The sequence below is a fragment of the Maylandia zebra genome, linkage group LG8 (assembly GCF_041146795.1).
Source record: "Maylandia zebra isolate NMK-2024a linkage group LG8, Mzebra_GT3a, whole genome shotgun sequence".
NCBI lineage: Eukaryota > Metazoa > Chordata > Actinopteri > Cichliformes > Cichlidae > Maylandia > Maylandia zebra.
In genome coordinates, this window is record NC_135174.1 from 30,573,626 (window position 1) to 30,586,377 (window position 12,752).

General features: G+C 43.4%; 1 protein-coding gene and 1 long non-coding RNA gene across 2 annotated transcripts in view; one reads left to right on the top strand and one right to left on the bottom strand.

The window, feature by feature from the left end:
• Nucleotides 1-5,089: 5,089 nt before the first annotated feature.
• The window catches only part of LOC143419924 (collagen alpha-1(XII) chain-like), an 8,603-nt gene continuing 940 nt past the window's right edge, over nt 5,090-12,752 (top strand). Inside the window, exons 1-4 of the mRNA XM_076887803.1 lie at nt 5,090-5,142; nt 8,641-8,787; nt 9,026-9,145; nt 12,086-12,250. Of these exons, the coding sequence (XP_076743918.1) occupies nt 5,100-5,142; nt 8,641-8,787; nt 9,026-9,145; nt 12,086-12,250 (475 nt within the window). The 5' untranslated portion in view covers nt 5,090-5,099. The remainder of the gene's footprint in view (nt 5,143-8,640; nt 8,788-9,025; nt 9,146-12,085; nt 12,251-12,752) is intronic.
• LOC143419925 (uncharacterized) overlaps nt 11,949-12,752 on the bottom strand; it is a 6,331-nt gene continuing 5,527 nt past the window's right edge. Inside the window, exon 3 of the long non-coding RNA XR_013099949.1 lies at nt 11,949-12,216. This is a non-coding gene — a long non-coding RNA (uncharacterized LOC143419925). The remainder of the gene's footprint in view (nt 12,217-12,752) is intronic.

The following is a 12,752-nucleotide window of genomic DNA, read 5'->3' on the forward strand; positions in this document are numbered from 1 at the left end:
AAAGAAAACAGCTTATTTATGACAGGAGACGTGTGGACAGAGCTCCTGATGGTGCACCTGATGGTGTGGCTGTGGAGCTCAGGTAGGACTCGCTCTATAAACACTGAATTTGAAGCCTCACATCAAAAAAAAAATCATCATTGGCCTGACTTTGGCACAAAATAGTGTTTTAACTTTTTATCTGGAGTCTTGGAATAAATGACATCACTGAGAAAAGCAGATAGCGGTTATTTAAAATGCAAAACTGCAAATATAATATAAATATAATATAATATAAAAATGACTTTGTGCTGGATAACAGTTGAGAAAATCTGAATCTGAAATCCTGGTTTCATGTACAGTTCAGTGAGCTCAAGATGCTTTTCAGTGTAAATCAGGGGTCGGCAACCTGTCTGATGATGAGTGCATCTAAACGTTCCTCAGAAGCCAGTGTGCCGTATGATGCATTGGCATTAAATGTAATAACGCTCTATATGAACAGTTACACACGTTATAGGATCATATTTGTTCACAGATGTTTGCAGCTGTCAGCGAATACTTATCAGATAGTTTGAAACAAAAAAGACTTTTTATCCACAACAGCAAATGCAAATGCTATTTATGGTCTCCTCACAACAATGATAGGAAAAATAAACGGGGCCAATATGGCATGTTTGTTAACACAGAGACACACATGTTACTGTGATCTCTGGGCTCCCACTCAGAGACACAGGTCTCCCAGTGTCCAGCATTCAGAGGCTGCCTGAGGACTCATGTGGGAGAAAACCTGCTCACACAGACATGTGGAGCCAAACACTGTCAGTAAGGCCTCTGCAATGTCCTGAAGAGTTAAACTTGTCAGGTAGTGACGTCCAGCAGGTGAACATGCAGCTCCATGAACACGCCATAAACGTGCTGCTGTTGTTTAGCGTGACATCTGCTGGTTTCCTCTTTCTGGCGCAAAGTGAGCGATAAACAAGCAAGAGAGCCGATCAGCTGATCATTGATCAGTTTCATGATTGAAGTAGCAACAGGAGAGGGAGGGGGAGAGAATGAGGGGCAGGGATAGCTCAGTAGGTAAAGTGGTCGCCCCATGATCGGAAGGTCGGCGGTTCGAATCCACTTAACGGCTACCCTGAGGTACCCCTGAGCAAGGTACCGTCCCTACACACTGCTCCCCGGGCGCCTGCTTAGTGGGCTGCCCACTGCTTCACAGAGTGAATGGGTCAAATGCAGAGAAAAACAAGTAATTTCCCCATGGGGATCAATAAAGTATCCATTATTATTATGAGAGGAGAAGAGGCACGGTTGGCAGCTACTAACTAACCTTATGAATAAAATAAAGTTCACTATCAGTAACATCATAGCACCACCCAGCTGTATAGAAACTCCGTCATGCTAGCTAGTAGCAGTACGAGTTATTGTAACTAGAGATGGCACAATACCACTTTTTTATGTCCGATACCGATACCGATATCATAAATTTGGATATCTGCCGATACCGATATGAATCCGATATAGTGTTTTTTAATCAACAAAACTGTTTTTTTAAATATCTTGCTGCATTTTGTATAAGTTCATACTCAAGTTTAAAACAACAACTACACTAAAGCTATTCTGTTATACCTGTATACAAAAAAAATATTTCATAGTTCAGCAATACTGATCAATCTAATAAACTTAAACTTACACCATCCTCCCTATTCTGGTATTTTAAAGAGTACTTAGCGTAAATATTAAGCAACCTAACTAATAGGGTTCCAACTCCCAGCAACAACAAAAATAAATAAATAAAAAATAGGGAACCACCCCTCACGCTCCACCTCATGATGCTTAATCGACGTAATCAACCTTAATTTGATGCAGTGTGAAAAAAAATGCACAGAAATCAATTATTTTTCAAGAAATATTAAATAGATTCAACATCTTTCTTCAACAAAATTGCAGACTGCACAGATGGTACCTTCCCAAAGGAAAAAGTACTATAGCTTACTAGGGTATATTAGACTTAATAGTCACTATATACAGTAATTGACTTCTATTCATTTTACATCAGATTAAAACTTTGGGTGTCAGATAATTATTTATTAAAAGCTCGACATTTTAAATGAGAATAAGAAAGAAAAGTATGTCTTAGGGCATGAACAGGGAAGAGGGGGCACAATCGGCCCCCCTGGCTAAACTTTGCTAGATCCGCCCCTGCACAGTTACCAGCCGTCAGCTACGTAGAAAAAGATCCTTGAGTAGAAAGTAATAATAAATAAATTCTAACAACAGCTGATCAAGCTTAAACGTGCTGCTGTTGTTCAGCCGCTGGTTTCCTCTTTCTGGTGCAAAGTGGACCAAAAACAAACTAGAGAGACGGACTCGCGACAGAAAAGCCGATCAGCTGATCATTTAAGCAGTTTCATGATTGAAGTAGCAGCCGGAGAGCGAGAGGCAGTCGCTCGTTAAGCTTAACGCAGGAATGCTTTACAAACATTCAGAGATGGACTTACACACTTGCTTTACTTCTCTCGGGATAACTTTGTCGGAGATGAAATGCCGGGTTGCTAGCGAAGCTCCAAATGCTATCCAGACCACCGACAGGTCCCGCATGCCACCGCCGCTCTATCACGTGATGCATACTGCTCCGACGTGCTAACGTTCTGAGGTGAGTTACGGCGTGTTGCAAGTTTTGTGAGCTGCTTTCGTGATATTTAATGGATCGGATTACATTTTTTATTTTTCTCCGATATCCGATCCAGTAATTTAGGTCAGTATCGGACCGATACCGATACGTAATATCGGATCGGTCCATCTCTAATTGTAACTGACTGTAAAAAGTCAGCACAACGAAAATAAACTAAACTTGGTTCATATCTGACCCAGATAGACTGCAGCTCATAACTTCTTACCTGAAGTTCAGTTCACCGCCTCGGGTCTCTGCTCCTCCTGCCTCCCCTCCCTTCATCCACCTGCTGGCCTCTGTGGAAGCTCCGCCACAGCCACCAGCAAACAACTGAGTTATTTTTACACATCTGCCAGCATCTGGCCAATCCACCACCTTTAATACCGTTGCAAAAACATCATCGGCCCATAAAAACGTAAAATCACCACCATTTGCCCGGTATGCCTGATGGCCAGTCCCGCTATGGCGTGCCAGCTGTGGCACGCGTGCCCAGGGTTGCCAGGGTGTAAAGGATAAGGAAGACGTCAACAGTCGGTTGCCCCCCGGTGAGCACGAGGTGACGCTGGGACGGAAAATCCTGAAATCACCAGCAGAACCAGAAACTTTTGAATGTTTTACTAAATGATTGCACGGTATCAAAATGTCTCTGGTGGTTCTCCGTCATCCAGATCATCCAGGACGCAGGCGGGCCCTGTGGCGTACAGGTGAGAATAGGAACCAGAGAAGCTGCAGAAGCAGCATGATGTTAGGAAACAGTGATGAGTGAATGTCTGCAGGATAACTGAGCGTCACCTGATGTTTGTGTTTGATGCCAGCTGTTGTTCTCCTAACATCTAATGTGACGGCTGAGTGTGTCTCTTCAGATCCAACAGTGTTTGTCATCAGACTGCTCCTGCTGCTCCTGCTGCTCTTCATCTCTGCCGTCTGTTTCAGCCATAAGGTACCGTGCACACGTCTGCTGATCAGAAGACGCTCTGGAACGAAGCTCTCGGCCCGTTTGAAGAGAGCGGCGACTCGCTGACTCACACCTGTGTGCTGCTGTGTCTCTGCAGGTCACCGGGAGGCAGGAGCCCCGCCCACAGGAGGACCCGGAGCTGGATGGTTAAAGCTGGCAGTGTCCAGAAAAGCAGGCAGCTCAGCAGCGCCTCCACATGGTGGAGGAAGTGTTTGCATCCTTCACCACCGTGTGAACATGAACTGCAACCACAGTAAACTGTAATTACATCATCAGCTCATTTTTTTTTTTACACGCTGGAAACATGAAATGCGTCCCTGCTCTGATCCTGGCGACACCTTTCCTGCATCCCAGCGTTCCCTGCGAGTAATCCACGGCCACATGCTGAAAGGCTGAGATATTACAGCCTGCGACTCAGACACAGTCGATATTATCGCACATCTGTTTGATCAGAACACAAAACTGAATGATGTCAAAGAAATTTTACCACTAAAACTTTTTTCATCACATATAAATATTTGTAAATATCCTAAATGTTCTCTTTAAACTGTTCATTAAAGGTGTCCAAGTGTTTCACACAAACTCTAACGTGACTCACAGGAGAAGTGTCCTCTCTCATGTTTCCTCTCCTTTATCTCCTCATCACCTTCGTGTGTTTCCTCTCTGACAGGAAGTTCTGAGCAGCTTTGTCATCTGACAGCTGACGTGGATCATGTTATGCGCTGAGCAGCATTAACTTAAAATCAGAGGATGAAACAGGAGAACCTGAAAGAGATTTTTCAGCCAAACTCACCTGAGTTTGTTTTAATCTGCTGCGTTAGACCAATCAGATTACAGATGCTAGAACTTCAGATAGCCGACTGACCGCAGCTAAACTCAGCATCTGTGTGATCAGATAAATGCGTCAGATCTTTCCTGCAGCTGTCACACACTTTATGAAGGTTAACCCTTTATAATCTGCTCTGGATCTTAAACCTGTGATTTTAGGCTAAAAGAACTTTCACTGAAATATTTAAATGTGCTCTTGTGTGTGTCTGAGCCCACAACACTCACCAATATAATATTAGTAATTCATGTTTTGGTGAGATTTTCAAGAACAGGTTTAAAGGTGATTTGACAGAGAAACTCTGAACCGTAGTTCTAGTACGTAAGCTGGACCCAAAAGCAAACAATACGCAGACACGCACACAAAACAAACGCTATTCTTTTAACTAAAGGTGACCAACCAAAGGGAACGCGCTGCTTTATCGCTGAACAGAAGAGACCGGGAAATAAACGACACGGGGACGCCGTGATCAGGACCGTGGGAGGCTGCAACAGAAAGGGGAGAGAGTTACTGGAGAGCAGGGAGATAACGGCATACACCAGGGCTAGGACTATTTATCTTACGATCAGTTGGCTGATGAGCAGATAACAGATGAAGAGGAAACAGCAGTTTATTAGCAGAGAGCTGAAGAGTCGGACAGACAGAGAGGAGACGGACGTGGACCTGACATGGATCACCTGCTGCTGGTTCTGCTGCTGCTGTGGGGCTCAGGTAGGACTCTGCAACATCAGCCTGCCCTGTTTGTACTGGTTTACATTAATATTATACACAACAAGAGGCAGGCATGGATCTAAACCTCTTCAGATCCGTCTGAGTCCATTTGTTGTATTTTTACAGACATTTTAAGGAGATGTATTAGAAATGAGCCAAGGGCAAGATACTGGATCACAAGTTTCTCTCTTCATCTTTCTGAAAATGTGAATCTTAGTTAGAAAACACTAGAATGGGTGAATGAAACACATCGTATACATCTTTTGAGTGCTCGAGTAGAAAAGAGATGTACAGCTACGGCTGGAATTTTTCCAGAAAACAATTACAAATGTTTTGGTATTTTTGTCCTTTATCAACACAAAAAACAGAACAGAGTTTGGCAGCTTTCCACAAAAGACTCAAAAACTGGTCTGGACAAAATTATTGGCAACCTCAACTTAATATGTGGTTGCACGCCCTTTGGAAAAAATAACTGCAGACAATCGCTTCCTGTAACCATCTACAAGCTGGTTGCACCTTTCAACAACTTTTCTTTTACAAACTGCTCAAAGTCTCTCAGATTTGAAGGGCAACTTCTCCCAACAACAATTTTGAGATCTCTTCATAAATGGTAAATGGCCTGTATTTGTATAGCGCTTTTACTAGTCCCCCCCCAAGGACCCCACAGCGCTTTACACACCCAGTCATCCACCCATTCACACACTGGTGGAGGCAGCTACAGTTGTAGCCACAGCTGCCCTGGGGCAGACTGACAGAAGCGAGGCTGCCATATCGCGCCATCGGCCCCTCTGGCCAACACCAGCAGGCGGTAGGTGAAGTGTCTCGCCCAAGGACACAACGACCGAGACCGTCCGAGCCGGGGCTCGAACCGGCAACCTTCCGATTACAAGGCGATTCATAAGTGTTTAATCAGATTTAGATCCGGACTCATTGCTGGCAGCACTTTGTCTCCAACCTCTCCTGGGCGCTTTTAGAGGCATGTTTGGGGTCGTTGTCCTGCTGGAACACCCATGACCTCTGATACAGACACAGCTTTCTGACACTAAGCCCTGCATCGCAGACCAAAATGTTTTGGTACTCTTCAGGCTTCATGATGTCCTGCACACAGTCAAGGCTTCCAGTGCCAAAGGCAGCAAAACATCTTAGAACCTACACACCGTTTGAGTGTAGGTACTGTGTTCTGTGCTTCATAGTAGAATGATGAGCTGGGTCTCATCTGCCACATTCTCCAGGAAGGATTTTGTCTTCCTCAAATACATCTTGGCAAAATCCAGTCTGGCTTTTTTACATTTCTGTGTCAGCGGGGTCCTCCTGGCTCTCCTGCCATAGCGTTTCACCTCGTTCAGATGTCGATGGATGGTTCGAGCTCACACTGTTGCACCCTGAGTCTGCAGAACAGCTTGAATTTGTTAGGAAGTTCATTGAGGCTGTTTAGCCACCATTCAGACTATCCTTTGCTGCAGTCTTTAATCAGTATGTTCTCTTCAAAGGTCTCCGTCCCTAATGGTGGATATCTGCCAAGGCTCTGGAAGGCTTCTGTCTCCACTGTGGTTGGCAGCAAAGGCAACAGAGGCTTTGAGTGCTTTATATTTGGTTTTCTTTTCCATTTAAATTCAGCTGCGTTTTCCAGCTGCCTCTATCGAAACAGAAGCTCCTACTGCCTAACACATGACAGTTTAACAACATATTTAAAATGTTCCACTGATACAAATAAATATCCTGCTTATGTTTGTGTGTGTTTGCACATTTGTAGCTTAGTTAGCGCTTTGGGGTCCATAGGGACTAAGTAAAGAGTCCCTATGCAGAGCTGCAGAAGTTCAGATGTTCACCGGGAGTAAGCAGGACAGTCAGGATCAGAAAAGAGTCCATCAGACAGCTCAGAGTGGAGATACTGGACAAAGGATGGAGAAAAAGAAGAAAAGCTTAGCGAAGATTCACGGATGTAGTGATGGAGGAGATGCTGTTGGTCTGACAGAGGAGGATGCTGGGACAGGAGGAGGTGGTTGCATGTTATCTGCTAGCAGCTGAAGGAAGTAGCAGAGCTGTTATTCCTTTATTACATCTTTCTTTTCCATGATTTAAATAAATGTAATAAAGGGTTTCAGTAACATCCCCAAACTGTGCTGCCGTACTGAGTATAGTTCTGTGAGCGACTGTTCACGTTGTTCAACATGCTTTGAGACAACAGGTGTAAATTCTTTGACTTGGGTCGGTGACTCTGATAGCTCAAGTGTTGGGCTGCTATCTGAAGTTGGAAATGATTTTATCGTTAACCATGGGGGTGGAGGTATTATTTCATTTACAGTTAAGTTTAAACCGTAGAAATATCTGGAAATTTCCCTAATTTTTGATCAAATCATAAAAAAGCTGCTTTATCAGAATCAGAATCAGAAAGGGGTTTATTGCCAAATGTTGAGCAGGTTTACAACATTAGGAAATTGCTGCGGTGCTTCAGTGCAAACATAGTGTCATAGTGTTTATCGACCTCACTGTAACACTTATAAAAAAATGGTAAATGGCCTGTATTTATATAGCGCTTTACTAGTCCCTAAGGACCCCAAAGCGCTTTACATATCCAGTCATCCACCCATTCACACACATTCACACACTGGTGATGGCAGCTACATTGTAGCCACAGCCACCCTGGGGCGCACTGACTGACTTATCTCTGTTACTTTATTTATGTCGTAATATGGCATGTTTCATTTCCGTGTGTGATTCCTTATAACAAAATATTATAGTTGCTGTTGTTTTTTCCAAATCACAGAACACTTTTGTCATTTAGTAACTTGTAATTGTATCTTTAATAGCCACTTCAGTTGTTGTTTGATTCCTGTTAATGTATTAGTTGGTGATCAGAGGAGTGTGAGGTTTCTCAGGCAGCAGATGGGTCTGTACCGACTGTTAGAGCGAATTGTTAAATGTTGTCATTTTTGTGCTTACAATTGTTTCAAGCTGCATGATCAAAGACATTCTGAATGGTGGGGTGGGGGGTTATAGTGTTAACTGCAGGCACATTCTATATAAGGAACGTCACTTCCTGCCCTTTGTGGGCTCACCTGTGTTTGTATATGGTAAACCGTTAGAGGAAGCTAAGCTAAGGGGTGAGGGGAGATGACGCCTTTGTGATCACCAGGAAGACACACACACACACATGCCCGCACATGCATACACACACAGTGCTTTTGACTTTACAACACACCACATGGGGTTTACAGTGGGGCTCTGTGTCATTTCAATAAAAAGGCTGAAGCGAAGGCTGGGGTCGGAGTCATCTGAGGTCGAGGGCCGAGTGCTGCTCTGAGATTCCCACCGAGCTTCACTTGCGCGAGTTAAAACAGATCGATCGCTGTTTTGTCTTGCTTTGTTCACGGGAATAAGTCTCTGAGTCAGCGACGTCTATAAGTTTAGACCTAACACCGACCTCCCAGCCTGCTTCTCTCTTCAGAAATTTATTTGGTCTTCTCCTGTATCCCATAATCCTTTGCTGTGTTTCAGGTGTTCGCTGTGAAACAGCCAAAGTTGACCTTGTGATGTTGGTGGATGAGTCTGGGAGCATCAGCAGAAATGACTTTGATAAAATTCAAACGTTTCTTGTTGCCATCGTCAGCGGCCTCAACATTGGTCCCGATGCAGTCCAGATCGGTAATGTTTTCACTGCCAGTCATACCATTACTATGATATTTAACACGGTTAATTTCAAAAGTACTTTAACTTTGTAAAAAAAAATACCACACATACATAAACTCCCCTTAATCATTGTGCTTTTAATAATGTGTAATTTGTACCAAGTGCTAATAACTATCGTGTTTGAATGTGTGAATGTTTGAATTTGAGTGACGAGCTCTGTGTGTCCTTGTTGTTTTACACATTGCTTCTGAAGGTCTGACTTTGTTCAGCACCGAAGCAAGGACAGAGTGGCACCTGAACACCCACCAGACCAAACAAACCCTGCTGAGGGCCATAGAAGAACTCAAAAAAACTGGTGGGAGCACCAAGACAGGTGAGCAAGCAGCATATTACCCAGCCTACAGGAGGTTGTCACCAGAAGGTGCTCCAGAGGTGATCATTGAACCAGGCTAAAAAGTTTCATCCCGGACAATCAGAATCTGATACGAAGATTATTTCTGAAAAAGTATCTGCTGCACAATAAACAGAGAAATCCTTCACAAGTAGACAGAAGTACCAAAACAGGCACACATGCACTTTTTTAAATCCCATTTTGAAGTGATAGTTTAAAAAGAAACACAAAAAGCATAAATTATTACAAATAACAAAGACTAGACATTCAAAAGATCCTGGCATGAAATCATACACGTTTATGTACCGTATTTCCCAGACTACAAAGCGCACCTGAATATTAGCCGCACAAGCTAAAATCAGGGGAAAATCCTGTTTTGTACATACATTAGCAGCACCTGACTAAAAGCTGCAGGTGTTTCAATGCTGACTTATCATATGTAAGAGAATATGCACAAAGCGAATTGTCAGGGAAGAGATGGCTGTTTGGAGACACACCCCTTTTATTAATATTTTGAAAAACAAGTTACGGGTACATATTTGCATAACTTTTTAGGTATATGTACAAGTAGCGGTAATTACAAGTACGAAACATGTACTGTGCTTCATAAATGAGTAACAAATGTAGTACATAACAATAACCTACAGCACACCAGAAAAATAGATCCGGACTACCTTTTAGGCTCAGGTGCAGCGACACGGCTTTAACAAGAAGAAAAGTCAGTCATTCACCATCTTTCTCTTCTTCCTGCACTGAAACCACCAAAGTCCTCTTCTCCAGTGTCGGACACGAACAGGCTCAGGATGGCTTCATCATCCACTCTCCGCTTCTCTCCTTTGTTGTCACTTACAAAACCAAACAAATCCTCGTTGTCAGTGTCGAACACCCTCAGAAGGGCCGTGGCGGTGTCCTCCTCTCCATCATGCAGCAGTCCAGCCCTTCGAAATCCGTTGGTGATCGTGGATGTTTTCACACTTTTCCACGCTGTCAGGTTCCACCGGTGGAGTTGGGCATAACTTGCTTTTCGCAAGTTTATCGCCGCTGGTCATCCACGCCTCCAGCTGAACGCGTAGCGCTACTTTGAAGTTTGTTTTTCGCGCTACTTGTACAGCACTATGTTGCCTGGCGGACGGACATGTGACCAACATACCACTCTTGAACCCCGATACTGTGTGTCTGATCACATGCCCTTCCGCCAGCCAACGTAGTGCCGTACAACAGCGGAACAAACAAAACAAATCCTCTTACGATATGACAAAAATCACGGACAATCCATAGAAAAGCCGCACCTGACTAAAAGCCGCAGGGTTCAAAGCTTGTGCAAAAAGTAGCGGCTTATAGCCCGACAATTACGGTATGTAGAAGTTGATTTTAGAAATCTGAACTTACAATAAATCACTAACAGGTGCATCATGTAGCAGTGACAATGACAATAATCCATCTGTGGACGTGCTTTGAGTGAAACTGCCACAGTCTGTTTACCCTTGGATCCACATGGACAAACTAATTTATCGGTTCTCACAGAAGATTAGTAAAAACTGGGGACATCGCTACAGTGAACCTCTAGTGTTGGCTAACCTCGCTGACTCGATAGTGTAGAGTAGTTACTGTTGTTTTCCAATAATGAGCAGCACAGCAGGACATCGATCCTCGTGGCTGTGTGAGGGTGTAAGCTGTGTTAGCATACAGGGAGTGCGTAATTATTAGGCAAGTTGTATTTTTGAGGAATAATTTTATTATTGAATAACAACCATGTTCTCAATGAACCCAAAAAACTCATTAATATCAAAGCTGAATGTTTTTGGAAGTAGTTTTTAGTTTGTTTTTAGTTTTAGTTATTTTAGGGGGATATCTGTGTGTGCAGGTGACTATTACTGTGCAGAATTATTAGGCAACTTAACAAAAAACAAATATATACCCATTTCAATTATTTATTTTTACCAGTGACACCAATATAACATCTCCACATTCACAAATATACATTTCTGACATTCAAAAACAAAACAAAAACAAATCAGCGACCAATATAGCCACCTTTCTTTGCAAGGACACTCAAAAGCCTGCCATCCATGGATTCTGTCAGTGTTTTGATCTGTTCACCATCAACATTGCGTGCAGCAGCAACCACAGCCTCCCAGACACTGTTCAGAGAGGTGTACTGTTTTCCCTCCTTGTAAATCTCACATTTGATGATGGACCACAGGTTCTCAATGGGGTTCAGATCAGGTGAACAAGGAGGCCATGTCATTAGTTTTTCTTCTTTTATACCCTTTCTTGCCAGCCACGCTGTGGAGTACTTGGACGCGTGTGATGGAGCATTGTCCTGCATGAAAATCATGTTTTTCTTGAAGGATGCAGACTTCTTCCTGTACCACTGCTTGAAGAAGGTGTCTTCCAGAAACTGGCAGTAGGACTGGGAGTTGAGCTTGACTCCATCCTCAACCCGAAAAGGCCCCACAAGCTCATCTTTGATGATACCAGCCCAAACCAGTACTCCACCTCCACCTTGCTGGCGTCTGAGTGGGACTGGAGCTCTCTGCCCTTTACCAATCCAGCCACGGGCCCATCCATCTGGCCCATCAAGACTCACTCTCATTTCATCAGTCCATAAAACCTTAGAAAAACCAGTTATGAGATGTTTCTCAGCCCTGAGCAGCGACAGCTGTTATCGGGCAGTTGGAGCAGCGTGTAACATTATTGAGTACTAACATTAGTTTCATTTAAAGCCTTCTTGTTTAAATATGTCATTTGATTCATGGTTGACTTTCTACTTTGTGTGTGTGTGTGTGTGTGTGTGTGTGTGTGTGTGTGTGTGTGTGTGTGTGTGTGTGTGTGTGTGTGTGTTTAAAACCCATGATTGGGTTTTAGTCCATGACCTTTGAAACTCTTGACCTGCTGATGTCACTTTCTGCCATCATACAGGAAAAGCTCTGGAGCACATCCTCCATAACCAGTTTAAACCCAGGTTGGGAATGCGTCCAGACTCCAGAAGGATTGCCGTTCTGATCACAGACGGGGAATCCCAGGATAAAGTACTCCTGCCTTCAAAGAACCTGAAACACAATGACATCGAGGTCTATGCTATTGGTGATTGAACCTGAGTACACATTTCTAAATAATATTTTGAACTGTGTACACCACAACAGTCTCGTTCAGAGCACACCACACTACAGAATACTGCAAAAGCAATGCAAGAGTTTCCCAGGAACCCATAGATAGCAGGGCTTACTTTCCATGTGCACTGAGAATCTCTGCAGCTGCATTCTTCTGAAACTAAGCAGAGATTACAGTCCTGTACACTCCACAATTAATCCTGCTGCTTCTATCAGCAGTTGCATCATCAATAAACACTAGTAACTCAGTTCCTAACGGCTGCCAGAGCCCAACAAAGGACCTCCAACAGGCCACTCGACTGCACATTTCTGGCTGTCAGAAAAAACGATGTCCTTGTTTTCACAGAAATTTGAAGTATCTGTATCAGATAATCAGCAGTTTGTTTAATGCACAATGAGACTAAAAATAAGAAACTATCGGCTGTCAGTCAGGTTTTTGTCTAAAATTTAACAGAGTTGATAGACTTTCCCAAACA